The 27,776-nt window shown below is 61.9% G+C and overlaps 1 protein-coding gene across 2 annotated transcripts in view; it reads left to right on the top strand.

Annotated features, from left to right (window-relative positions):
• Positions 1–9,572: 9,572 nt before the first annotated feature.
• The window catches only part of WNT7B (Wnt family member 7B), a gene marked incomplete at both ends in the record, with an annotated part of 50,164 nt that continues 31,960 nt past the window's right edge, over positions 9,573–27,776 (top strand). The window contains one exon of one of the 2 annotated variants that reach the window (XM_082849982.1): positions 9,573–9,643. In XM_082849982.1, coding sequence (XP_082706108.1) covers positions 9,573–9,643 — 71 coding nt within the window. Of the gene's footprint in view, positions 9,644–14,104; positions 14,188–27,776 lie in introns of those variants that run through there. The other variant, XM_082849981.1, reaches the window with a different exon arrangement.

Here is a 27,776-nt window from a genome sequence, read left to right as displayed (position 1 = left end):
TCCCCAGGGCCCTGCATAGCGGGATGGCTGCAGGCAAGGCAGTCCATGTGGCCAGGCCAGGGACCCCAGCCCCAGGGCTGGATGCTGGCTCTGCCGGCTGCAGCTACGGGAGCGGGGGCAGTGCCAGAAGCCCTGGGCACCCCTTACCATAAGAGCTCAGAGTACTGGGCGCTGGGGCAGCGCACTCGGGCTTCAATGCTTGCTTGGCCACTGGGCGGCCCTGGCGGTCCTTTCCCTCCCTGAGTCTCAGGCTTCCCGCCCTGAAACAAGGGGCTCCATCCAAATACTTTGGCCGCGAGTCAAAGTCTTTGTCCATGAGTCACGTGGGGCGCGGGGTAAGAATGCAGGTTCCCAGGCAGCGCTGCGGTCAGTGATCGGCCCTGGTGCCCTGGCTCTTGGTGCCCGAGACAAAGAGCAGACATCTCATTGCTTTTAGGAGACCAACCTGGCAAATAGGATTATGGCTACAGATGCAATTACATTTCAGACAGTTAATCCAGCTTCTTAAGGATGAGCCTCTGCTGCAGCAACGAGCTTCCCCCTCCACCAAACGATCGGCCAGTCGTTCTCTGAGAGGCTGGGAAAGCGAGTGACTCAGCCCTGTTTTCTAAAGAATACACTGGGCTTAAGAGGCATGAAAAATGCATGATGTTCACTGCAGTGGCAGAGTGACGACCCGGAGACATGAAAGTGTTTGAGACAATGAGGCCTCGCTGCCCCTCCCGGCCCTGTGTCAGCCGCTTTGTCCAGATCAGCCCGGGGTGGGTCTGACTCACCCCTCTTCTCATGAGCAGGGGTGCCTGGGGGTGGGGAGGTGGGGGTGTCCACTTGTTCCTTTATTCCTTCAGCACAGACCTCCTGGATCCGGCTGCAGGCTGGGGTCCAGCTGAGCCCCGAGAGAGGAACGTCTGGACAATCGGTTGCCCACAGGCTGGGTGGATCCAGGAAGGGGGCATCTGAGTAGATCATGGGGTGGGGAGAAGTTGGTGATGGTGTGCCCCAGTACGTCTCCCCACCTGCCTTAGTAACAGAGCTCCAATTTCACCTGGGCCTAGTGTGGCTCAGCTGAAAGATTACACTTCCCACCTCCCTTGCAGCTAGGTATGACCATGTGACCAAGTTCTGGCCAATGAGAAGTAAGAGGGAGTGTCCAGGCACGGGAAGAGGCATGCCCTTCTTTGGCTCTTTTTCCATCCAGCAACCTGGAAAGCAGATGTGATGGCAGAGCTCACGCAGCCATCCTGGAGTCTGAGGTGAAGGAACACATGCTCAGGAAGGCAGAGCAATGAGGTGTCAGGACCCTGAGTCCATGATGACATGTATGGCCTTTATACCAGCCCTGGTTTGCCTACATCTGGACTTCTTTTATGGGAAAGATAAAACACACATTTATCTTGTTTAAGCCCTGCAGTTTTGAGTTTTGCTGTAATAGGCAGTCAAACCTAATCAGAACTGGTACAGTGGGGAGGAGCTCTTGAAGAAGAGAGAACAACTCGAAAACCAGAGGACTGATCAGGCTGTAGGACTCCTGTGTCTTGAGTGGCTCACGTAGGATCAGTGGATGACTGGTCAGGTCAGGTCTCCTGCACTAAGCTAAGGGGCTCGTGTTGCACCCTCTAGACCAAAGGCCTAGAAGGGTCCGTAGTAATCTGATGGGTAGCATGGGAGCATGTCAGGCAACGGGTATGGAGAGGACCGCGGTGGGGACCAGAGTGTAAGGGGGTGTGAGGGACTGCCGTCTGTCCTCCAAAACCCTTTGTTCCCTTCTCCCCTGGTCTGGGTCTGTGTACCCACCTGTCCCATAAATTGGGAGCTGGCCCCGGACAGCAGCCCAGCCCACGACCAGGGTTCCCTGCCCCTTGTAGCCGAGTGTGGCCAGAGACAGGCCAGCATCAGTGGAATGTGGGCAGAGGGAATGCAGATGCTGTATCACTGGCTTAAAAGGAAATTGCTTATTTGGACTTTTCTACCAAGCGGGAGCTCAAATGTGCCCATGCCCGTTTGAGCCTGGCTGACTCAGCCATGTCCTGGGGATGGACAGAGCTGTCCGTCCGAGCAACAGGATGGACAGAACCTGCACTGTCCATACCAAAACGTCCACACCTTGTAGCTTAGACCCCTGGTTCTCGTTAGAATGTCTGGAAACACTTTGGGTTGTCACAACGGGGTAGGAGTGCTCTAAGCCTCTAGTGGGTGGAGGCCAGGGATGCAGCTAAACCTTCTACAGTGCCCAGCACAGGAACCTCCCGCCAGCCTCGAATGTCCATGGTGCCACCGTGGAGAAACCCCAGCTTACTCAGGCACCTGAGTGCATAGTGTTTGGTCCTCGTCTGGGACAAGGTCCAAGGTCTTGGTCTAGCTTTCGGTGCCCTTTATGGCCTGACCCAGCCTAAGGGCTCAGGAGGTCAATGGTCGGAGTCAGGCTGTAAATAGTCACGGAAAGGAGAGGGAAAGGAATTCCAGGTGGGAAACAGCATGGAAAAGGCACAGAGGTAGGATCAAACTGTGGACCATAGACTCTTTCCTGGACTCCAGGCTGAATGGTTTTAGGGGCACAAGTCAGGAGGCCAGAACATGAAGGGCTTAAAAAGCTGGCCTTGGGGAGAGGGCAACGGAGAGATGGTGAAGCCTGTCATGCTAAGGAAGCAGCCTCTGGTCCAGGTTTTCTAAGAGTTCTGTTTGCCATATGCTTGTTTCTTCAAACCAGGAAGGAGTCTTCAGTTTTTCTCAATGCCTCTTTGGCATCCTTGGAGATGAGCCTGTGGCCTTTCTTCTTTGACTTACAGATGGAACATGCTAGAGTAATTTTCCAATATTGGATCACCCTCAAGTCCCTGAGCAGGGCCTCTCTATGCCTCAGTTTCCTCACCTGTAAATGCGGGTGATAATAAAACCTCCCTCACAGGGCTGCAATGAAGAGTAAATGAGGGCTTCCCTGGTGGCGCAGTGGTTAAGAATCAGCCTGCCAATGCAGGGGATAGGGGTTCGAGCCCTGGTCCGGGAAGATCCCACATGCCGCGGAGCAACAAAGCCCGTGGGCTACAACTACTGAGCCTGAGCTCTAGAGCCTGCAAGCCACAACTACTGAGCCCACATGCCACAACTACTGAAGCCTGCGTGCCTAGAGCCTGTGCTCCGCAACAAGAGAAGCCACCGCAATGAGAAGCCCGCGCACCGCAACGAAGAGTAGCCCTCGCTCGCCCGCGCGCAGCAACGAACACCCAATGCAGCAAAACAAACAAACAAATAAATAAATTTACAAAAAAAAAAAAAGTAAATGAGTTAATGACAGAGGCTGTGCTATATAAGTGTTTGTTAAACACAGAGCTTTAAGCATGCAGTGGACACTGGTTATTTTTCCCGCCCAGCATTTACTCCCTTCTTCCATTTTTCTCATGAAGATATTGCTGCTCTTATCTCTCTATGTAATCAGGATGGCAATGACCCCAACCGGGGCTCCAAAATCCTAGGCCGGTTCTTCCCTCCCCAGACACAGTGGCCAGCCAAAGGATAGTCATGTGACCCAAGCCAGGCCAGTCAAAGGCAATGACAGTCAATCTTGGAATTTTGTTGGAATCTGGGAGAGAGAAGCTCTCTTTTTCTGTGGTTGTCAACCTGCAAGGCAGAACCCTGGAGCAGTGAGGGGCCACTGCATGGAGACGGCCTGCCTGGGAATGAGGCTTATTTCTAAGAAAGCAAAATTGACAGAAAGAGAGACAAAAACCACTGGTAATTTTGTTTGAGCCCTGGCTCCAGCTATGCCTGAAGTCACACTGCCTGCCCTTAGGCTCTTCAGTTATGTGAATCAATGGTTTCCCTTTTTTACTGCTTACAGCTTGGCTTCTGTCATTTGCAATGGAAAAAGTCCTGACTAATACAGGGGTCAGCAAGCTATGGCCGGGGGCCAAATCTCCAAGCTAAGAATGGTTGTTACATTTTTAAAGAGCTGTAAAAAATTAATAAATCAAAGACTATGTGATAGAGACTGCATGTGGCCTGGCAAAGCCTAAAATGTTTACTATCTGGTCCTTTTCAGAAAAAGTTTGCTGAATCCTGAACTAATACATGACATATAAAAATTCTTAACCTCAAAACTCGGTTCACTTATTTTCATTTTTCCTTTTAGTGATGAAAGCAATGCATTTGCCTCTGAGTATGGCTTTGACTGCCTTCTGCAAGTTGTGACATGTAATACAATGGAGGTTATTTTCCCAGCTGTCTGCTCCCACCCAAATACTGATATGGGGACTGATATGGGGACTTTTCTTTCCATACTCATTGTCCATCACTGCCCCCACCCTCTGACCTGTGGGGCTTCTGAGTATTCTGAGGAGAAGGTGGATAGGGAAGGGAAAGTTGGATAGGGAGTGAAAAGTCCCTAGGCAGACATCCTTCCACCAGAAAATTCATGGATTATGTCCTGGCATCTGCTGATGGAAGGTTCTTACTCCACAGCAATGAGAAAAAGAGCCGCTCAAGCTAGGGTCACCAACTTGGCCCAGTGTGCCTGGGACTACTATCTGGTTTTAGAACTGAAAATCTCTCCTCCTAGGGATCCCCTCTGTCCTGGGCAGGCCAGGACAGTTGGTCAACCTAACAATAGCTCTGCCGCCTGGGTAAGCTGGTGGCCTTCTCCTGAATGGTGGCTATCCTCGGGCATTGGATGAACTTCCATGTGACGGATCATGTCCATGTAACTCTCCAAGGACTGGCCCAAATGTCCTCCCAATGCCAACCTCTAGTCCTTCCCCCTTCCCTCTTCCATTCTGAGCCCAATCTTGAAGGTCACAGCCCCTTTTCTCTGCACCTCATCCAGCCCAAGGGGCCTTCCTGCAGTAGATGGGGCATCCGTCTCTATTCTTTCTCCAATTCTAAGAACTCTCAGCCCTTAGAGGCAACCTGAATTCCTCGTCACGAGGAAAGCTAGCAATGGCACGTCAAATGCTTCTTGTGCTTCGAATCTCTCTGACTGCCCCTTTTGCTACAAGCCAGAGAAAATGCTCTGTTTTTAAAGGGCTCATGTGATTAACTCAGCCCACTGGGATAATCCTCTTTTTGATGAACTTAAAGTCAACTGATTAGTAAACGTATCACATCTTTTGCCATGTAACGCAACATCATCATGGGCACTATATCTCATCACAATCCCAGACTCTGGGATTAAGGCAGGACCTGCAGGGGGGCCATTAGGGATTCTGTCCACCACACCTCCCTTCCTTCTGAGGCCCTCTTCACCTACCTTGTCTCCCCTGGGTTTTTTCCCATCAGCACCTTCCTTCCTCACAGCCTCCTCTCCTCTTGCCACACTCAGTGTCCCCCCATTAGACTGGGGCTCCCAGCAGCAGGAAGTGAATGGTTAACCCTGTACACTTCACTCCACGAAGCCCAGGCTCTGCCTCCCTAGATGCTGAGAAATGCTGAGCTCTGAGCCCGATGGGCCTGGGTTCGCATCCCAGCTTGACCAGCTGTGTGACTTTGGCCAAGCACTTCCTTCTCTACCTCAGTGTCCTCATCTGTGCAGCGAGTCTAGTAGCACCGTTTCACTAGGCTGTGCGAAGCCCAGGAGATGAGCACTTGCTGCTTATCTAGACAGGGCCCAACACACGTTCAGGGTCTCCTCAGTAGGACTTGCTGGGGTTCAGGAAACAACAGTGAAGCCAACAAAAGAGGCGAGAATGAGGCAGGAGAAAGTGTGGGAGAATGGGGTGTGGTTGATGTGGGAGATGGTGTTTGAGTCCAGACTCAAGGTTCAAAGGAGTCGATGTCAGGTCCACGCTCTCCACAGCTTACAGCACTGCAGTCACGATTGTAGCTGCCTCCTGGAAAGTCTTTCATGCCATAATTGCTTATTGAGCCCTTACGATATGCCAGGTTCTCTCTCTCTTATCTTGGGAATAGAGCAGGAACCAAAGCAGATGTAGAGATGGTCCCCATGGAGCTTATGGGCTGGTGGTACCCAAGAAACAAATAATGACATTTTGTCCCCAGCGTCACAAAGGGAACAGCAATGTTATGATAGAGAACACTAGTGAGTATGCTTGGGGGGGAGGCATGTGAGCGCCCTCTGATGTAGGACATTTCTGCTGAGGCCACACAGAACCAGAGGAAGACCACTGTGCCTGAAGGGGCAGCATGTGCAAAGTCCCTGGGGCAGAACTAGCTTGATGTGTTAAGTAACAGAAGGAAAGACAAGGGAGAGGAGGATAAGGGTGCTCACATGTGTGATGAGGTTGAGGGGCAGTAGGGGCTGAGCCTGCACTGACTGAGTGCCTGCCATGTGCCGGGCACCGTCCAAGCACCTCCACATGGGTTAACTCATTCAAGCGTCAGAACCCCACGGGGTGTACGTGCTACTGCTGTCCCCATGTAGCAGTGAGGAAACCCAGGCTGCAGAGCTTGAGAGCTTTACCTGAGGTCACCCAGGGAAGAGTGGCTGAGGCCACTGAACCCCACTGAGCCTAACGGTGGCCTAAGACTCATCCGGGGTCCCCAGGGTATCCTGACTCTGGAGACTTCTGCCCCTGGGCATTGGCAGGTCGCCATATTCACTGAGTACCAGAACCCCATTCCCAGCAGAGCTACGCCCTCTACTTCCACCCAGTGGTTCCCCCACCCAAACAGATGTGGGACCCTTGGAGCGAGCCACGGGCCACCACCCTGTTCAGGATGACGGGGAGCTGCAATTCCATTTGGGAGGAGGGACGGGGCTGGGTGTAGGGGTGACTGCGTCAGTGGACCTCAGAGCCCTGGAATCAGCCCCGGGGACCCAGGCTGGGTAGGAACCTCAGGCCTGCTGCCTGCCTCTGTGTGTGTGTGTGTGTGTGTGTGTGTGTGTGTGTGTGTGTGTGCCCCTGCACATGCGCGTGCGCACACACACGGGGAGGGGATTCATAGAGCTCTTCCACCCCAGATTTCCCCTAACCTTGGAGCCATTCAGGGACCCCCTTGGAGACGGACTCCGGCGGGGAGCGACTCGCTGGAGGTCACGCGGGCGGCGTCCTCAAACCTGGCCCAGCGGTACCTGCTCCACCGACATTTCTCCCGCGGTCGGCAGGGGGCAGCACGACGCCGCGCCGCTGTTCCCAGTGTCCGGAGAGGTGCGGCTCTACATGCAGTTCTCCCGGGGAAACTGAGGCACGGAGCAGCACGCTGAGTGAGTGGACTAACCTATGCGTCCCACACCCTAGCCGTAACCCTCTCCTCTCCTTGACCCACTACGCCGGGCCGGCTGGTTCGGGAGCCTGCCCGACCTCGAACCCGGGAGCGGGTTGGGGGTGGTGGTCCGCGAGGCATGAGGTCTGGGGCGGTCGCCGAGGCCCCGGGACGGGAGGAAGCGGCCGCTGTGGGGTCATTACTTAAGTCTCGCCACACTCCTCAGCTCCCGAGGATTCGCCCCATTAGCGGAGGCGGAGACTGAGGCTGGTGGCGCTGGGTGGGGGGGAAGTGGCCCCCGGAACCTGTGCCAGGTGGGGCACCCCGTCCGCCTCGCAGTCCCGGGACCCGGCGTGGCCCCAGCGGCCCGAGACACACCCCTCCCGCCCGGGTCTTGGCGGGTCCGCAGCCTCGCGTCCGCGCGTCCTCCACGTCGCCGCCGGGTGGCAGCATCGGCTCGTGCTCCCCAGCCCGCCCGGCTCCAGCCAGCAGCCTCCCGTTTCCCGGGCTCAGCTTCCCGTTCCATGAAATGGGGTGACATCTGGGGCGCTGGGACGCAGGGAACACTTGGGGGTGAGGCTGCTCTTGTCGTCTCACCCCTTTCTGTGCCTCCATTTCCCTGCCTGTGCTTATCTCCAACGTGCCTTTCATCTGTGAACGCTCCCTATCTGCCCCTCTCTGCACAGCTGCCCCCGCCACACCTCGGATCCAGGGGCCGGGGAATGGCCCGCGTCCGGGTCGTGGCAAAGTTTCGGGGGATTTGGAAGGAATTAAGAGGGGATCCGGAGCAGGGGGTCGAGAGGGACGGTGGGGCGCGGGAGGGAGGCAGACTCTGAGGTAAAGCCCCCGCTGGGGCTTGGCTAGGTGGGACCAAGGGTGGCTGGAAGCAACACCCCTCCCCCACCTCTGGCACTCTTTCCCCAGCAAGTCTCGGGTCTCGGCTGGTCCTCAGGGACTAAGTGCTTCCCAGTTCCATCCACTCGCCCAAGAGGCGTCCAGGTCCGTAGACACTCGGAGCGGGACAGGAGCCTGGCCAGGACAGCGCTTAGGCAGAGGGTCACCGTCCTGCACTCTCGGGACAGGGCTTTGACCAGCAGCAGGTTCTGCCCGCCCGGGTGCCCACTGCCCAGGACCGAGCCAAGTCAGACCACTCCCGTATGCGAGGCACCGCGGTGGTTCTGACCTCGCGCTCTGGGGCACCGAACGTGAATACTGAGCCTGGCACTGCAGAAGGGGTGGTGCAGACTGAGGGGACCAGGGGCGGTGGGGAGAGACGTCAGGGAGTCCTTGGGGTGGGAGCCTGCCACACAGCCAGGGAAGGCCCCGTAACCTCCTCCTATCCCTCGCCATCACGGTGCTGAGCCAAACAGCTTCTGTAGGAGGTCGTCCGAGCCACCGCCCTGCATCTGTCTGTCCCTTCCCTGTCCCTGCTTTGAGTAAGCGCCACTGGCAGCGGTAGTGACAGGTGTCGGGGGACCCTGGGCGCTGGAGGAGGGTCTGATCGAGCCCTGCGGCCTTGGCAGAGGTGCCTGGGCTAAGGGTGTGGCCCTGGTGGACCCCGTGTGGATAATTGCTGGGGGTAGGGTAAGCGTGCCCAGAACGGCGACGGGGGCGGGTGGGTGGTCTCTCCCTCCCCCACTAGAAACTGGAAGCCGAGTGGCTACCACAGCTTGAATCGGCCATTCCCACCGGCCCCCCACCCTGGCGGGCGCAGAGGAGCGACCGGCCCCTCCGCAGGTGTCCCTTCGGTGCCGCACCCTCCCCCGCGCGGCCCCCCTCCCCGCGCACCCAACCCCTTTCCTCCCTCCCAGTCCCGGCCAGGCGATCGGAAGAGAGCCGGCCTGGGGAGGGGGTTCCGGGGGATAGATGCGTTTGTGTGTCACGGGGGAGGGAGGAGAAAAGGGAGGGGAGAGCCCGCGAGCGAGGGCGAGAGAGCGCGCGGCGAGCGAGGAGGGCGGGCGGGAGGCGGATCCTCCTACCTGGGGCGCGCTCGCACGCTCGCAGCTCGCTCGCCGGGGCCGCGAGTCACCTGCGGAGGCCGACAAGTGCGGACACATTGGCCGCCGCAGCCCTCGGCGAGGCGCGCACGGCCCCAGGCGCCTGCGCCCAGTGGAGGCAGCGCCCGCCCGCCGCGCTCGGGCCTCGGCCCTGCCGGCCCTTGTGGGGCCCCGCGGTCACACAGTCCGGCTCCGAAGTTGCGGCCCCCGGCCCAGGTCACTCCCCCAGGCGCACGCGGCGGCGGCGGCCCGGGCTCACCATGGTGGCAGCGCGCTCCGAGTGCCCGCGCGTCGCCGGCCGCCGGAGCCGCAGCGCCGGCTGAGAGCTGTCCACCGAAGCCCCCAACTCCTGCCCGTTCCTCGCCCGGCCCGCGCGTCCCCTCCGCCCGCCGCTGTCTATGGCGCAGCCCCCCTCCCTGGATCATGCACAGAAACTTTCGCAAGTGGATTTTCTACGTGTTTCTCTGCTTTGGCGTTCTCTACGTGAAGCTCGGGTGAGTAGCCCCGTGGTCGGGGCCGGTGCCCGGGATCGGAGCAGCCAAGAGAAGCCGCTTCCAGGGTGTCCCCCAGGGGACCTGGGGACAGGAAGGGGGCACGGGCAGCTCTCGGGGATCCGGGGCTGGCCTGGGCGTTGGACGCTCGCCCCGGCCCTGCAGAGACGCAACCGAGCCCTTTGAGCTGCGGGTATGCCCGAGGGGCGCCCAGCCCAGGGTTGGAGGAGGGAGAGGAGGACGCGCGGGCGGCCAGGCTTGCTGGTAGCGGCGAGCGTGCCCGGCGCGTACTTTCACCTGTTTGGGCTCCAGGCCCCGGGGGTGGGACGCGCCTTCCCTCCCCCGGGCTGCGCTGGGCGCCGAGCCCGGGCCGAGCGCTCGCCGCCTGGAGGGCGCGCCGGGGCGGGGGGCGGGGGGCTTCGGGCGGCCGAGGGCCCCGGGTGGGCGGGGGGCGCGCACCCCGGCAGCGGGCGCGCCGGCCTGGGCACCCGCCACGGCCCTTCGTCTCTATCCATCACCCGGACGTGTTGAAATTACCTTGACAACTCGTCCGGCTGGCTCGGGAGGGGCCGCGCGGGCGGCCCGGCCGCTTCGGGCTCGGTCCGGGCCCCGCGCCCCCGCCCTCCCGGGGCCCTCGGCCGGGCCCCCTCTCGCCGCGCTCCCCCTCGCGCGGCCCGGCGGGCGGGCGGGCTCCCGGCGGGCCGCGCTCGCTGCTTGAGGCAGTAGCTGCCCCGAGTCGTATTTCCACATTCCTGAACCCAGCCGAGTCCTTACCTGTTGAGCTGCGATCTCCTTTAGACAGAATCTGTCTCGGCCTCGCTCGAAGCGGGGGTGGGCGGGCAGTGTGACCGTGAGGGGGGGGGGGCGCGGTCCGCCAAGCCCGGGGGGCCCACGGCTCCGCGCCCCGACGCGCTCTGCGCGCCTACTGTGCGCCGCCAAGGGTGGGCGGCGGCGGGGGGGGGGGAAGGCAGGCCCGGTCCCGGCCGCGGGCAAAGCCGGTGAACAACCCCGAGGGAGGACCGGCGCCGGTGCCGCCGGCCGAGCCGCGGCCTCCCAGGCAAAGAGGTAGAAGCAGACCTGAGAGTAATTTCATCCGTTGCCTCTCCATCCAGCGCCTCCTCCGCCATTTTACAGATGGAGAAACTGAGGCCCAGGGCGGGCAGGGACTGAGGCCAGCGGCCACACAGGCAGGGCTGGAAGCTCCCTGTCCTAGCCTCAGCTCTGCAGGCCTGGGCGGGCGTGTCTGCGGCTGCTGGTGGCACTGTTTATTGTGGGTCTGTTGTAGGCTGTGTCCCCGGGTGTGTGTTTATGGGAGGTAAGGGTGCAGTGTGTTGAGTCTGCTGGGGGGTGGGGGTGGGGAGGGAGGCACTGTTTTCTGGACCCTCCAGGAGCCCCTGCAGTTACTCCCCCTGTGCCCCCTAATGTAATAGGCACCCCCCAATGAGGCTTGCCTTGTACTGCCTGGTTCTCAGCACTGAGGCCTTGCCGCCTTCTGGCAGCTGTGGAGGTGAGTGCCTTCACTCTTCCCGTTTTAAGGACTAGGAAGCGATGCAACAAGGGAGGCCAAGTCACTGTGCACGAGGGTAAGTGGCGGAGCTGGGACGTCCGCCTCTGACTGCCCTGCCTAACACCAGCTCCTCAACAGGAGTCCTCTGCAAGCACCCCTTCCCCCGGCTGCAGGAAGAACTCCATGGATCCACCCCCACCTCCCCAGCCCGGGACTGTTGGAAGGAGCTGAAGGCGGTGCCCAGCCTGGGCTCCCAGGACTGGGGCCAGGGCTCGAGGTGGAAGTCAGCTCGGGCAGGTTCCCCCTGGGCTATCCTTCCTGAACCTCCTCGTTCCGCTCTGTAAATGGGACCGCAGCTCTGGCTGTTCTCAACAGGATGGTGGCCAGTGTCTGAGTAGAGAGAACCCAGTGAGTGAGACCCAGCCCGTGTGCCCAGGCACCTGTGCCAGCCTCTCTGGGAGCGCGTGAGACAGCGAACCAGAGATTGCTGAGCCTTTCTGTCCTCTGCCCCACCATGGAGCCCTGGAGGGGGGACTCCTCCCCCGGTGTGCCCCCTAAAACATATATTCTCCCAGTCCCAGGGGGATAGAAGACGTGGCCTCCAAACACCCCTGTGGAATTCCATCCAGGAAAGCCAGAGAGTCAGCCTGGGACCTGCCAAAGAGAGGGAAGGGGAGGGGAGGGGGGGAGGGGACTCAGGGGACTCAGCCCCTGTCACCGCCACATTGGTGGTGCCTGTACTGGAGTGAAGGGGCCTGCTTCCTTTGCAAGCCATCTTGGCTACACAAGGTGGGGAGAAGGGGCAGCTGGGCCAGATGTGACCTAAGGGGTTAAATGACTTGGAAGCCCAGTGCCTAAGGGCAAGGTTTAGGGATCCAACCTCCCCCTCACTCCTCACTGGGTGGCTTTGGGTGAGCTCTTCAACTTCCCAGCCCACCTTCCCTCGTCTGAAAAATGGGGTAGCGGTAGCCCCTTCTTCACTGGCTGCTGGGAAGGTTAATCCTGAGGGCCTTTGATCTGGGGGTGTCCCAGTAAAGTCGACCTTTTCTTATTGGTAATGATATCACAGCCACTGCAGGCACCTGGGGACTCCTCCAGATAGTGTATTCCAGGGCCCTGACGAATCCCAGGACATGGGATTTTAGGATCATAAAAGTTCCAAGGAAATATCTTGAGATTGTATGTACTGGGGGACTCTTCCGTGATCACAGCCCCCTCCCCCCGCCCATACCCCCATGATTATGAATGTCCAGGAGCAGCTTCCCTCACCCCCACGTCTACACGTGCAGCTCCCATACACACATGCCCCTCAGCCCGGGTGCCAGTGCAGATGTGCCGCCTCTGGGGGAGCCCCTGGGCCGGCAGGAACGGAGAACTCAGCCCTTGAAACCTTCTTGCGGATCGGGGCTTCAAGAGCAGATGCACCTTGGATTGGGGCGGTTTCAAAACGCATGGCTTTGAGGAGGCACAGTTCCTCACTTTGGAACTGAGCAGCCTCCAAGCTGCAGCCCTGGAGGAGGCCGAGCCGGGGCCGTGAGGAACCATCTGGAGTCTGGGTACCCTCTGCGCACTGGAGCTGGGGTCATGAAGCCTCAGGATGAGCCTTGCTCCATGACCGCCTCCTGTTCTTGGGGTTCAGGAGAGGCAGAAGGGCCCAGAGGGGTGAAGGTAGGGGAGGCGGCCCCCCCTCCTCCTGGATGCTGGGGACCAGTCTCCATGTCAGGTCTAGGAGCCAGGAAGTCCACTCCCTTGGGGGCCCCTGGCCATATTGCACAGACCTCTCCTGTCTTGTCACCTTCCCTCTTTGTGCCTTCACTCCTGCTTAAGGGATCTACACTGCATCTAGAGAGACATTCATATGTAGCCTGGCTTGGCAGACAATAGGAGGTGGGACTCAAAGCCTTGTGCTTTGGGCTTTAAAAAGATCACGGGAAGGAGGATTGTTCAGAGAAGTGTGTTCTTGTGGGTGTGCTCCGCCCCACACCTATCCCAGCCAACCCCTCAGAGGAGAGTAGAAGAAGTGAGGTGGGGGAAGCCAGAGTTGGGGGCCTCTATGCACTTGTCGGGGGGTCTCCAACAAGTGCGCAGGCTGTCCAAAGAGGCTCAGAGGCAGGACCCTGCAGAGACGCCGGCGCGCGGGTGCACTGCTGAGCCCTACCACGCTGGGCCTGGTTGGCCACGGCAGTGAGTGCATGCGACCCACAGCCAGTGTCACCAAACCCAGGGGCGCACGCAGGCAGAGGCGCAGCGAACACAGTGCATTTGGGCGCACACACCTGCGGGCTCACAGACGCGCCCACGCTCCTGCAGTCACGCGCAGACACATGCAGGCACGTGCACGCACACAGGAGCACACATTGCGGAGCACAACACCCAGGAGGAGCGCACGCCCCCGCGTGGTTCTCCCGCGGTGCCTCCCCCCAGGTGCACACTGCAGAGCGGGCCAGAGCGGTGTGGCTGGTTGAAGTTGGTGGTTGGGGGGATTGTCCGAGCCAAGGCGGTTTGGGCAAGCCCTGGAGGCGGCTCCCGCCGCACGCTTCGGTCAGCCTCCCCTTTAAAAAACCCGCCCGCGGAGGAGGCGGATGTAGGGGTGGCCCGTCCAATGGCAGCCGCGCGCCTCAGGAGACTTGAAGACGTGAGCCAGAGCGAGCGACAGAGCTGGTTCCGACCGATCGACGGACGGAGGGCCAGACGGCGGCCGAGGCGCACTCGCTGCCCACTGCCCGCTCGCCTCCCGGCACTCCAGCCCCAGCGCCCGCCGCAGCCCCAGACCCAGCGAGATGCGCGGCCCTGGAGGCGGGGCACGGGCGACCACTGCGCCGGGGCCCGCGCGCTCGGGTCCCTAGCGCCGCGTTCCGCCGCCCTACCTTGGGAGGGCCGCGGAGACCCCGGCCTCAGCTGGCCCACGCGCTCTGCCCGCGGGGCCTGCGCAGCCCCGCCAGGAGCGCCGGCCCATCATGCTCCTGCTGTCGCCGCGCAGCGCGCTCCTCTCCGTCTATTGCCCGCAGATCTTTCTCATCCTGTCCAGCGGCAGCTACCTGTGAGTGCCGCGGGTCACACGCGGGGTGGGCGGGTGAGGGGCCCCCCTCCCTGGGCTCCAGCACTGGAACTGGGCGAGCAGGGAACGCGGCAGTGAGGTCCCTGGGCGGGGCGCCGGGTGCCCGGCGCGCGCGGGAGCGGGGGTACTGTGGGTCTTCCAGCCGGCCCAGGCCGCCGAAGTTGAGCAGTTGGGGGGCGGCTGAGGCAGTGAGAAGCTCTGGCCTTGAGGTCAGGGAAAGGGTGGCCCGTTGGAGGCCTGACGGCGCCGGTAGACCTGGCTGCGCGCACGGAGCGCGAGGGCCGGAGGGCGCGCGGGTAGCGCGGAGATACCCTGCGCCTCCCAGCCGAATCCTGGACCAACGGGAACCCCCTCCCTATATAAATACACGCGGCCGCACGGCCGTGCCACACTCGAGAGAGCCGAACGCACACATCCGCTCCCCCGCGTACACACTGGCACACACGTGCACGCCGCGTCCCACCAGACAGCACCCAAGCTGTCCTCTGAGGTTGCCGTGGTTTCGCGCGGCTTCTCGCCGCGCCGAGCGGCCCGACCCTCGCCGCGGCCGACTCCTCGTCCGGGGCGAGGGGGGCGCGCAGTGAGCGCGTGCGGCCGGCCAAGGCAGTGCGAGGAGCGTGGGGCGCGGGTGCGTCGGGCCGGGCAGCGCCCGCCGGGCTCCGGGAAGCTCCCGGCAGGGCCCGTCCGGGCCCAGGGAGCCGAGGGGCGCGTCGGCGCAGCGGTGGCTTCGCCGGATTCCTAATGGGACGCATATGCTCTGGCCTCCGATTTAAAAAGACGTTTGATTTATGGAACCGCCGTTTGGGGGAATTTAAGCTGGATGCTACTGATTAAACCTCAGAGCCAGTTCTCCCCCTCTTCTCTCCTCCCCTCCCCCTCCCCCTCCTTTACACGCGGGCCACGTCCGGGGTCGCCTAACGCGGCCAGAGGGGGCAGCCGCTGCCTTCCCGCTCCCCGCGCCACCCCCTCCCCCCGCGCGGCCGCAGTCCTAATAAATCGCCGCGCCCCCGCCCCCTTTTAATAGAGACGCAGCCAATTTCTCCTCCAGCTCCTAGGAAATTACTATCCTACCAGTTTTCCTTCTATAAATAGTCGCGCATCTTGAAACAAAAGTTCGCAACCGCAGCCAGATGCTGCAGGGCCCGCGGTTTCCCGGGCTGTGGGACATAATTACAAGGTCCGGGCGCAGAGAGCGCTCCAGGCCCGGCGGGCAGCCCCGGCTGCGGAGGCATCGCCTGGATGGGGGGGGGGGGGCAGGCCGCCCAGGGCAGGGCTCCGAGCCGGGTGGGGAACGCCTGATCACTGGGGACTCAGCCTAGCGAAGTACCAGGCCAGAAAATCCTGCTGTGACGTTCCTCCTGGGATCTGGATCGACTCAGCAGGTCTTGAAATCTCAAGCCTCTGGTTCTCAGAGGTCGGAGGTGGAGATCCAGAAGTCCCCCCCTCCCCAGAATCCCCAGCATGTCGATCTTAAGCCTTGCTAGGGAATCGGTAGCTACTCTGCTTAAGAAATCACTTTCGGAGCCAGCTGGCTGGGGTCTGGCGTTAACGGGGAGGTGTCCAGGGGTGGGAAACCAGGAGTCCTCCCCGGGTGGTTTGGAGTAAGAATCTGGGACGAGGAGGTGGGCTCGGGGCTCAGGAGCTGGTGAGAGTGGGATGCCGGGGCAGCAGCTGAGGGGCTCTGGGGCAGGTGATGGCCAGTACACCTCCACAGACCCTAAGTTTTCCTTTGGGGGTTGGCACCCCAAATCCAGGCCTGCCGTGACTACCATCTGTGCCCACAGAGGCTCACTCCTCGAGTGTGCACTGCCAGCTTTGTTGGCAGAAATTCCCCTAAGGCAACAGCTTCCCCGAACGTTCCTGGACCGGTGCTGGGGTCTGGAGTGGGTGTGTGTGTGGAGGAGGGCAGGACAGCAGACTCTGCCCCCTGCCCCGCCATCAGCAACCCCTGCCGCAGTGTCAGTCCAGCCTGACCTTCAGCCCCAGCGGGAAGAAAGTGCTGAGGCCAGCCTTTCCTGAGCAGAAACTAACGCCAGCGTTCCCGAGAGGGAGCAAGGGAGGCTCCGGCATCGCTGGGCTTCCCCCCACTGTTGGTGGCCATAGGGCTGACTAGGGTTAGGGTTAGGTGTGTAAGATGCCATGGGTGGAAGCAGGTCCTCAGTGATGCAAATGAATGTGAGTGTGGAGAGAAGACCCTGTGGGCCGCCTATGAGCTGAGGCCTGAATGCAGGTGAGGCAGCCGTGCAAAGTGCTTCAGTCACAGTTGGGGGTCAGTGGTAAAGCCCATCTCAGCAGCCTTCTCAGAATGCTCCCAAAGCTTGGCCCCGGGGGATCTGAGGTTGCCAGGGGCAGGAGGGGGCCCTGGGCAGAGGCTTCTTTCTGCCCCAGAGAACTTTCCAGAAGGCATCCATTGCTGGGATCACAAACACTGGCGGACAATTGATCCTGCCCCTTTCATCTGGGCTGCTCTCCCGGCTCCGCATCCCGGGCTGTGGTCCGTGCACAGCGAATCCCAGATGCATGCCTGGGCCACTGCCACTGATCTGGTCGGACGGGTGTGCTGGCCTGGAAGAGCCCCGAGCCCCTGCCGGACTCTGAGCTTGGCCTGGTTGGCCATCCGAGGCAGCTCCGGCCAGCGCGGCTCTCCACTGTTGTCAGAGCCGGCGCTCTCAGGGCCAGTGAGGATCAGCAAGGGCCTGAGGGAGGGCAGGTGGGGGGCTGCAGGCCGAGGGGAGGGCCTGCGGTGCCGGCTCGGTGGGTCTGGGGGCCAGGCTCAGGCCTCGTGCCAGGACCAGGCTGACCTACTGTCCTGGGCAGGTCCCTTCCGGTTTCGGCCTCCCTCTCCCAGACGTGGGGCTGGCTGCAGTGATCCCCCCAGATCTTCCGGTACGAGTTTCTCATGGTGACCGCCGCTCTGGGGACCAGAGTGAGTCATGGTGACGGGGCAGTTACTCACCGACCACCTGGCCGTGGGGGTGAGGGCGCTCACCACTGCCCTGCCAAGGCGGGGCCTCTTCCCGGCTCTGCCGCTGTGGCTTTACTGGTGGTGCCAACCGCAGTTCCAGAAGCCCTGTGGACGTGACCCTGGAAGGGGGCTGCTGAATCAGGCCCACTCCCATGGTATCGCAGCCTACGTGGGGGCAGAATGGGGCCACCGGCTCAGGCGGGGACAGGTTGCCCTGGGGAGGAGCAGCTCCTAGCCTAGGAGACTGTGCGTGTCCCGGTACGGGAGGAACTCTGCTGTGTGGCCTCGAGCAGGTCCACGGGCCTCTCTGGGCCTCAGTACGCTTGCCGTCGGTCACTTGGAAATGAAGATCCTTCCAGCACAGGCTCAGGTCAGGCCCATACGCCACTGGGATTCAAAAGCACGGGTGGCTCTGTGGAGGGGTGTGCACACCGGTGAGCCAAGCTGGAGAACCTGACAAAATCTCAACCCCCAAGGGATCCCCAGCTCAAGATACACGAATAGAACTGCTCTGATCACAGAGAACCTCGAGACATCGTTGATGTGTGAGTGAGTCTCGTTAAAGGGGGAAGGGGTGCATTTGGGACATGACTCCTTCGACTTTCTGTGTGTGGGGCGGGAGGGTCAGGAGGGGAAGGTGGGTCCCCCCATGCTTCCTCCCAGGGCTGCGTTAGGTCCTGCAGCTAAGTATTGCGGCCCGCAGGAGAAGGGCCCATTTTCTAACCACGTTTCCCTTTGGTCCTTGTGAAGCCAAGGGGCCTGATGGTGACGCAGACACCAGGTTCACATCACCGTTCCTCCTCTTACTGCCTGGGTACATCCCGTAACCTCAGCTGTGTCCTCCGTACAGTGGGGGCCATGGGAACAGTAACCTAGAGGGGGTGTGAGACTTCAACAGGCAAATGCTGAGATGAGCTCTGCTGGTTGCCTGGTATACAGTAAGTGCTCAGAAGATGGGGTCGTTCTCAGCTATTAGGAGCAGGGAGGCTGGCCACCCGTGACAGAGGGAGGCCCTGTGTCTGTGCTTGTTCAGTAGAGAATGATGAACTCTCGAGGGGATCTCAGAGGGCTTCCCGGAGGAGGTGACACTTAGGGTTTTGAAGGATGGATAGGAGTTGCCCAGACTAAACAGGAGCACAACAGAGACTCTTAGAGGAAGGAACGATACTCACTGGCAAACACATCCACCCAGGGTTCCTCTCCAGGGAGCCTCTCGGCATCTTATTGAGGTGGGCAGACAAGAATGTCAGGGTCCAGGACAGAGGCCCTTTCCTGAGGTCACCTCTGGGTAACAGCCCTCCCGGCTCTGGTCCAATAGCGAGAGGAGTCCCGGGATCCCTGGGGCCTCCGGGGTGGTACAGACAGCTGTTGGAGGTGCCCTTCAGAGGGGAGGTCACCACGAAGGGGGCTGATTTTTGATTTTTGACGCCCTGACTGCACACTGTTTCATTGGGCTTCTCTGGGGACACCACGGACACAGGTCTGGCAAGTTGCACTCCTTGCCTCTGCCCTCCCCACACACTTGTGTCCCCCCGAGCCTCATGCCAGCCTTGGGGAGCAGGGGGCCAGGTCTGCTCAGCCTGCGGGGAGCCCGGAACTGGGCTGGGGACCTGGACCAATGCCATGGTCCAACTGCCCTGGAAGGACCCTGCGGGCGGTGGCAGACGAGGGGGTGAGGTGGGGTGGAGGCCTTGGGTGTGGGGATGCAGACCCTCTGTCAGCTCAGGATTTGGGGTACCCAGAACAGGCCCCTCCATGTGGCCTGTGGCCAGCCCCCTAACCTCCTGGGGCCTCGCTCCTCCTGGGGCAGATGGAGGGGCTTCAGCTGGCTTCCTGAGGCCTCCATGTTGCATGGTCCTGGGTCCAGCTCAGACACAGCTCACCTCCCCCCCGCCCCAACTCCCCCAGCAAGGGGACAGGAGGCCGGCGCCCTCCCTTGTCAGATGAAACCCCGGCCCAGGGCTCCCTCAGCCTGATGAAAGGGTCATTGTGTGGTGCGGGCCGCCGGCTGGCCAAGGACAAAACCACCATTTGTCCTCCTTCCCTGGCTCAGGGCAGGGGCCTCCCCTCGGGCCAGCCGGTGGGGTGGGGGTGGGCACAGGTGCGCTCCTCTTCCCTTTCTCCATCTTCCCGGTCTCCATCACAGAGCTGCTCCGCCTGCCCAGGCCCCCTCCCGGTCCTGCTTCCCACCCAGGGCATCCTCATCCTCTGGGCCAGCCCCCCTATTGGCAGGGAGGCAGTGAGCTCTCCAGCCCTGGAGGCATACAAGCAGATGCAGGAGTGAGGGCTCGGGATGATGGGGAAAGGCCTTGCCTGGAAGGAAGCCAGAACTCCTGGTCCCCTGTGTAAGGCAGCCATGTGGTGTGGATGGCCTGCTCCGTGGGTGGAGATGCTGAGGCCCTGGGCCGGTCATCCTACAGCCTCAGCAGCGGAACACAGAGCAGGGCTTGGACCCCTGCCCACTGATGCCTCTCCCAGTTTCGGGCCGGAGCAGGTGGCCTCTGAGGCACTGGGGAGGCCAGAAGGGCTCGATCTGAGGCTGTGAGTAGAAGACACTAAAATTCTGCAGCCCCCAGGTAGACACCGTTGCCGCAGACCCTAAAGCCTGCCGGCTGCCTGGAGCGAGACCGAGGGGGTACTCCACCTGCCCAGCAGGTGGAGTACCCCCTGGCATCAGCTGTGGTCTGGAAGAGCCCAAGTCAGCAGCCCCTGGCAGTCCCACCCCAGTGACACCTGTGGGCCTCCATCCCTTTCTGGAACCACCCCCCATGGCCATCCCTGCTCCCGACCTTTCTCCACGTGCCTCCTAGGCCAGAGGTATTCCTTGTGCTAGAAAGCCCTGCTGCCATGTCCAGCTGGAGCTATGAAGGAGCAGGCCCCTGGCAGGAGCCTTTGGAAGGGTTGGTGGTGGCTGGGTTCACCCTCCCCGTAGCATGTGGCAGTGCTGCCAGGGTGTCGAGGGACCCAGAGCTGAGACTTAGGCCTTCACTGTCCCAAACTGCAAAACCCTTTCGAATAGGAATTCCTCCAGAACATACTACCTGCCCCCTGGGCCCCTGACTGGGGACACAGGGTTTTGCATTCCACTTCTGCGGGACCAGGCCCCCCTGGAAAGGCTTTCTCTCATGGAGTGGATGTGTGCAGACATCTGGGGTCTGCTTTGAATCTGCTCCCTCCCAGGCTGCCAGAAAAGGGGAGCTAAGCAAGGGCCTCCCACTTGGGAGGAGCGTGAAGGTCAGAGCACCGAATAACCCTCTAGGTCACGCTCAACAGGGCTGAGCCCAGATTCGAACCTGGATCTGCCTGACACTTAGGCCTGGGCTGCCTCTCATGGCGTTCTGCTGATGCAGGTTTCCTGCCTTGAGCAAACTCCACTGCTTCTAGTTCGCTGCCTGTAACCTCACATGGGTGGAGAAACCAGCTAACCCAGCTGGCTAGAATTGTCCGTCGACCAGGAGTCATGAGGCTCCGACTCTCAGGCTCAGGGCTGCCTCCACATTTGGATTTGGGGCCAGAGGGACAGCTTTCCTGGTAGGTGCGGGGGAGCTGAGGAGCCCTCAGATTCCTGCCCTGGGTCCCTCCCTGCCATGGGCCCTGACCTTCTTCCTCTGAGACCGGCTTGAGCAGAGAGGAGGTGGCCCAGCTGGCCAGCTGGTGACCTCTGCCGGGTCAGCATGTGTATGGTGCCTTGTGCCATAGACTTGAGGAAACCTGGTGGGCAACCCTCCCCTTTTCTGGACCTCAGTTTCTCCATCCGGGTGATAGGCCTCGGTGCTCAGGGGCCCTCCTCTCCCCTCCTGACCTCCCGCCCATCCTCCCCAGCAGTCCCAGCTTGCTCTCCACACCAGCAGCACCCCCTGCAGCCCCTGTGCCAGGGGAACGAGACTGGCCATGTGTGCAGGTGGAGTTGGGAAGCCCCCTTCCTTCCCCACGATTATGCAAAACCCTGTGGTACCCGCAGCAGGAACCGTAGTCCATGTGCAGTGAGGGTAGACCAGGGAAAACCTCTCACAGAAGGTGACCTCTGAACTGGGTCCTAAAGGATGTGCCGGAGAGAAGGAGGGTGGAGTTGCTGTCTGCAGCGGCGGCAGCGGGATGACGGGGATGTTGGGGTTGGGGCTGGGGGGACGGGGAGTGGGTGGCGGCTGGTCAGAGTGGGGTGCGCAGTGGGAGGTGAGGTCGGAGTGTTGGCAGGGCAGCTGCCCCAGGCCTGGGGAGCTGCAGGGCTGGGATGGGCAGCTTCATCCAGAGCTAAGGAAAGCCCCGGGGCTCAGGGTGGACGACAGGGGAGAGGGGAGGAGGCTGGTCCCGCTGGCCTCAGACACAGGGGGTGCTGAGGGGAGGGGGCGGATTTCCCCGGCGGGATCTGCAGGGCTGATGGGAGGCCGAATGTGGGAGGGGAGCCCTGTCAGCACCCAGGCTCGGAGAGGCCAGGCCTGCGGTTGTGGGATTGACCGCTGCCCCCTCCCCCAGCGCCCAGCACAGCACTCGGCTCTCAGTTGGTTCCCAGTAAACACATGTTGGATGGTCAGATGGCTGCTTGTGTGTCTGGGGCTCAGCGAGGCCCGCTGACCTGGTCAGGGCCCACTGCCCGGTGGTGGCAGAGGCCTCCAGGTCCCAGGTGTGTTGGCGCAGGTGGACACGGGGTGGTCTGGGTGTCAGGATGACTGCCAGGATCCCCAGACTCCCACCTTTCCCGGGTGAGTGGCTGCGAGTGCTGGGAATTTCCAGGTACGGCTGACATGCCCCCTCCGGCAGCAGCCGGAACCATCACCTTGCTGTCCCCATCTTCCCGGGCCTGTCCTGTGTCCTGTGCCCCGGCTGCCTGGGTTGGGCCCTGCAGCAGGCTAAAGTGCCGGCCTGGTGGCCCCAATGGACCAAGCCCCTGGCAGTGCCCTGGCGGCGTCACCCCTCATGGTGGCACTGCCCTGGCGGTGGAGCATGGTGTCCAGCATGCCCAGGTTCCCAGGGCGGCCCTCCTGAGCCTCAGGTCCATGAGATAGGCTGGGATGCCAGGCGCCGGGCCGTCGGGGTGCTCAAGGAGTGTGCACGGGGTGACGGGGCAGGAGCCCAGGCGCACCGGACAGGGAATCAGCAGCCTTGGGCTCTGGTCACTCACCCTGTCCCCAGTAGTTCGGAGCACACAGGGACTCTGGGTTCATCACCCAGGGCGCGGGGGACCCCGGAGACACTGGCCTGGAAATGCCACATCGGGGCTGTGTGGTCAGGCAGGGCTTCACTCCAGGCCGCAGCTCCTGGAGCTGTGTAAGGAGTGGAACCTTCCCCCTGCACCCTCCCTCCCGGGTCCTTCTTTATTTCCTTTTGTGCAGCTCCAGGAGTGAGGCAGGGTCCGAGCGCTGATGACTCCATGGCCTAGGGAAGTCCTCGATGTCTAGCTTCTGCCTGAGGAGTGGGCGTCGGAGGGGAGCCTCTGGCTGACCCCCTGGGCCACATGCTTGTCTCCCATCCTGTCCCAGAGAGGAGCGGAGAGCAAGGGTTTGCAGTCAAGTCTGAGCGTAACCCAGAGCCCACTCCTGACCTTCCTTCTGCGGTTGGGACTCCTGTGGGGGTTGGGGGAGGGGGGGAAAGGGGAGGAAGCAGGGGAGGCAGGAGGATGGCAGGGCCGTGGGCGGATGGACCCTGAGGAGACAGACAGGGCCTGGGGCAGAGCCGGAGGCGGGAAGAAAGGCTGCAGAGCCCCGTCCTGCTCTGGGCTCTGATACCAACTACCTGCCAGGTGGCTGGGGACAAGGTACTGCCCCTCTCCTTTAACCGGGGGCTGGCAGGGGAAGGCAAGGGTGGTGCTCAGGACCCCGGGCCACCTGGGTCAAGCCCTGGGGCCCCCTGAGCTCGGGGAGGTGTTCTAGCCCCAGGAAGCGCTCACCGATCGTTCAGGTCATCACAGCCAGGCTGAAGGGGGTGGGGGGGGGCGTGAGGAGGAGGCTCCTCCTGGGGAGGGTGGGCACCCATCCCAAAAGGCACCCAAGCTGAGGCACTTGGCTGGGCAGGCCCCGGGGGCCCAGGAATTCTTGGAGGGAGCAGCCCAGAACAGTGGGCTGCTTGAAGAGAGAGGTGGGTGGTGAGGGCACTGTGCAGGGGCTTCTGACCCAGAGTGGGCCCCAGCTTCGGTGAGAGCAGAGGGCAGGGCTGTGGAATGGGGGAGAGCCTGGAGGGGGCTGGGCTCACTCACACTCACACTCCGCTCTGAGGTGCTGAGTGGCCCAGGCAGGGTCCCACCCTCATCTGTTCCTGGGAGAGGGACCCTCCAGGATGCCTGCCTGAGGCTCAGTGCCAGGGCAGGGACTCAGCCCTGCAGTCTGCACAGAGGGGATGGCTCGCTTCCCACTGTCCACACGGGCTTGGCCCCCAGACCCGCTGCTCACACCAGGTCCGCGGTGGTCGGGAAGGCCAGAGTGCTGGCCAAGCCACTAGGAGCCGAGACTCCCAGCCTGGCCATGGGCCAGTGGGGCCTGCCAGCCTCCTCCCACCTGTTCCGCCCGCCTGTCCGTCCATCCGTCTGTCCTGAGGTTTCAGACTGGCATCCTGGTCATCTGGGCCCGCAGGCGCCCCCGCGTCCGACAGACCTGGGGCATCGGGGCCGAGGCCAAGGCCCAGGCCAGGGGTCTCATCCCTGCTCGGGCCTCAGTTCACTGTGGGACCTCAGGTGCTCCGGCACCTCTGGGTGTTAGTATCCCCTCCTGTACATGAAGCGAGGCAAAAGGTCAGGGGTAAGGCCCAGGGAAGGTCTAGGGCACAGCAGAGGATGCAGGAAGTGTGGCCGTGGCCTGGCCAGGTGGGTATTGCTGAATCTCAGCCCCTAAAGGCCTCCTCAGGAGCCTGGCTAGATGTGACCATGCTGGGCAGGAGGAAGGGAGAACAGAGGAGAGACCTGGGTGGGCTTCTTGGAGGACGGGGTACCAAGCTGGGCCTTGAATTTTGCCTGGCTGCTGGAGGGGGTCAGGGTGGCCCTGGAGGGGGAATTGCTGGTCCAGTGTGGTCGGAATTCAGGAGTGTCATGATGGGCCTAAATGCCCAGCAGAGGTCTGGAAGTTCCTGAGGTCAGAGGTCAACGTCCTGAAGTCGTAGGGTCACAACGACTAGGTGAGGTTCCGACTTCACAGATTCGGCAGATGTGGGGGTGGATGGTGGTGGCCGCAGCCCTGCCCAAGACCCCCTGCCTGCCACCTGCTTTCCCTCAGACTGCCTGGTTTCTCACCAGGGTGGGGTCCCAGGATGCCAGGCCAGGAATGCAAGCTATGTGGGGAGGGCGGGCTGGCAGCCGCCCGCCGGGGGCACGAGGGAGCAGGCGGACGCTTTGCTCTCTTCCCCGGGAACGCTGCGGGCAGCGAGCTGAGCGGAGCAGTGGCCTGGAAAGATTGCAGCGGCCAGACTCGGGTGCAGGGAGCCAGCCTGCAGGAGGCCCTGCCCATGAGCACTGGACGGATGGGTAAACTGAGGCTCCCAGAGGCCAGTGAGAGTCAGTGGCTGAGCGGCATTCGAACACAGGACCCCAACCCAGAGAACCTTCTTTAGGATACAGCTGCAGGTACCTAGATTGTCGCTTCAGCCCCTCACTCCGCAGATGGGAAACTGAGGCCAGGGCGGGCGGGGGGGCCAGCTGGGCCCCTTCCTGCCTCCAGGCCTCTCTCCAGGCTGCTTGGGACACCCTCCTCCCTGCCCAGCACCACGGAGCTCCCTGCTGGGTGTCCTCTGGAAGGCTTAGTTTCCTCATCTGTAAAGGGGGCTGGCAAGGCCCACCCTGAAGAGACCCCATGGGGATGCAGTAGGACAGGGTGGGGGACACTGCTCAGGAAGGGTGGTCTTTTTGTTTCGTTGGATTTTTTTTTTTCACAAGGGTGTTGTTTTGTCTTGTCGCCCCCGTAAGTGCAGGTTCTGTGACTGGGCAGGTTAGGCGACAGGTCAGAGGGTCAGGCAGGCTGCGATCAGGCCTGCCCTCTGCACAGGCTCCACTCCCCTGCACCGCCTCCGGCCACGTCCCAGGGGGTTCAGGTACTTCCTGACCCAGTAGCGGGAGAAGCCATTTGCCAACAGAGGATTGATTGTGTCCGATTTTCAGATGAGAAAACAGTCTCAGAACAGCCTTGGAGTGGCCTTCCTGAGGTCTGGGGATGTCCCCAAGCCCCATGCTTCCCCCAAGCTGGCCTAGAACCCCGGCTGGGGAAGGAGATGTGCAGATTCAAGGCAGATCAGAGCAGGGGCGGGTGGCCTGCGTGCCACTGGGCCCTTGCACTGGCTGCAGCAGCCCCCAGCCTCCTGTTCCCTTCTATCCTGATCCATCTGACAGGGGACGGCTGTGGGGACCCTGCGGTGCCGGCTCTGGGACTGTGATGGTGGCCCAGGGGGTCTGCAGTGTGACCCCAGACTTGGAAGACATTCTTGTCCCATTTGACAAACAGGAGCACTGAGGCCAGCGTGCACCCCTGCCCCCCACTCTGCCCACGGGGCCCTGCTGGGCTCCAGAGCCGGTGGAGAGCCTCTTCCAGGCCATCTGTGGCTGTAACGTCCTGGGCCAACTTCTGCCCACCTGAGGGAGAGGCTGGCAGGGACGCAGCCTTGGGTGGGCATGGGGGCCAGGTGCCGCCCTCCCAGGTATTTGCGGAGTTACTTCCTGGACAAGTGGACCCCAGCTCACCTCCCTGGCTGATCGCAGATAATTAGAACATTCTTCAAATATTTTGCCGGAGGATGCCTGAGGAGGAAGAATTACAAAGCGCCCGGCCAGGAGCGTGGGCTGGAGGAGCCCTGGGCAGCTGGGCGGCCGGGCCGGGCCAGGGATGGGGGCCTGCAGGCAGGCTGGGGATCTGGCCATCTCCCGCCTGTCCCCACCTCCATGGGGGTGGAGGTGCTTACGTCCAAGGGCAGCTCAGAGCCCTGCTGGGTGCTGGGCAATGTTGGGGATCACCCCAGCTGGTGGTGGTGGACAGACCCTGCCCCAAATGGCATCAGGAGAAGCCCAAGGGGGTCAAGCACAGAGTCCTGGCTCCCTGGGGGTCCGGTGGGTGGGAAGGCCTCTCGGAGGAGGGTCTCTGCGGGGGTGAGATCAGCAGGTCTGGGAGGAAGAACTGGAGGGTGAAGGTGCAGAGGCGGAAAGCCAAGTGTTGGAGGGTAAGAGTGAGTGGTAGGGGTGTGCCCGGGGCCAGCCTCATGACTGACAGCACCCAGGGCCAATGAGGAGCAGCCCAGGGCCGGGCCCGGAGGCCTGGCTCAGGCCCTGAAGCCATGTTCTGCTGGTATGGGGGCAGGGCGGAGGGGCAGACTGGGGCTGGGGTGGGCCGCCCCGGAGGGCAGAGGGAGCCCTGGGCTGCCGGCGGAAGCCCTCTCTCATCACTGCTCACCTTCCCAAAGGTGGTACAAGCCTCCTCCCCAGGAGGAAAGCAGGATGTCCCCCAGCGACCCCCTCCTGGCTCCCGGGGCTCTGGGAGGGGGCTGGGGTGTTGAGGCCCAGTGGGCTGAGTCATGAGGTCTGGGTTCCGGAAGGTACTTAGACCCTAGTCTCCCCCATGGAGTGCTGCCCCAGTCCAGGCCTCGGGGACATGCCCAAGATTCTGCGGTTGGTCAGGGGCCGGGGCTGCTCCAGCCCAGAGCCCTGGGGGTGGGTGGGCTGCACTAGAGCTGGTGTTCTGTCCAGTGAGAGGGAGCTGGGGGTCCATGCCGCGGTAGGCCGTTTGCCCTCTGCGGGGGTATCTCTATCCCGGGCTGTGGTCTGTGGGGTCCTTGTTCGGGAATTTGTAGGAGAAATGAGATGCCGAGGTGGAGGTGCCTGGCTCCTGCGGCCGCATCCGTGGCCATAGTTTTAAGGCCCTGAGGACAGATCAGATGGCACGAGGCTTCCTCTGGGCCTGAGAGGCTGTTCTGTCACGTGGACCCGGGCTGGCTCTTTAAGGAGGAGGACAGGCCGATGCCAGGGGATCAGTGCCCTATCGAGGGCACTCGGGTGGCTTCACTCCCATAATCCCGGCACCCTGCCCACATCCCGGGATCCATGTGCTCGGCCCTCATCCGGAGAAACATTGTTTCTCAACAATATGTAAAGTGGGAATAAAATCTGCTCTTCATCGACCTGTAACAGTCGAAGAGCAAACGGGGTGCGCCTGGGTCCCCCGCCCCGCTGAGAGCGTGCCAGCTGCAGCGTCCTGCTGTCCACGCGCGCGGGGTCATTGTCCTGGGAGGCCCCAGCAGCTGAGTGTGAGCTGCCCTCACGAGTCCCACTGGTTGAAGCGTCCGTCCGCCACTCATTCGGCAGCTCCACGGTGACCACTGAGGCTCAGCTGGGCCTGGCGCAGGCCAGGCAGACTGCACAGCGGGGAATGAGATGGGCCACCACCCTGGCAGCACGCGGCCTGCGTGGGGAGGGCCTGGCTCAGGTTTGGGGGCCTCCTTCAGCAGCCCTCCTGGGAGGTTCCTCCCAGTGTAGCCTCGTGCCCCCAGGGACCGATGGGGGAGGATGGTTCTCCAGGTGGACAGGTGACCTCTCCAACTGTCTTTGAGGGTCAGGGACAGGGTGATGAGACACTGACCGGTCTGGGGCCAGGATGTATGGGTCCTGGTCCCGGCTTCCTCCCTTCCTCCCTCCCTCCCTTCCTCC

Source organism: Leucopleurus acutus (assembly GCF_964270905.1).
Source record: "Leucopleurus acutus genome assembly, chromosome: 11".
NCBI classification, from domain to species: domain Eukaryota; kingdom Metazoa; phylum Chordata; class Mammalia; order Artiodactyla; family Delphinidae; genus Leucopleurus; species Leucopleurus acutus.
Note: the sequence above shows the minus strand (reverse complement) of the source record. Positions and strands in the feature narration are given on the sequence as shown.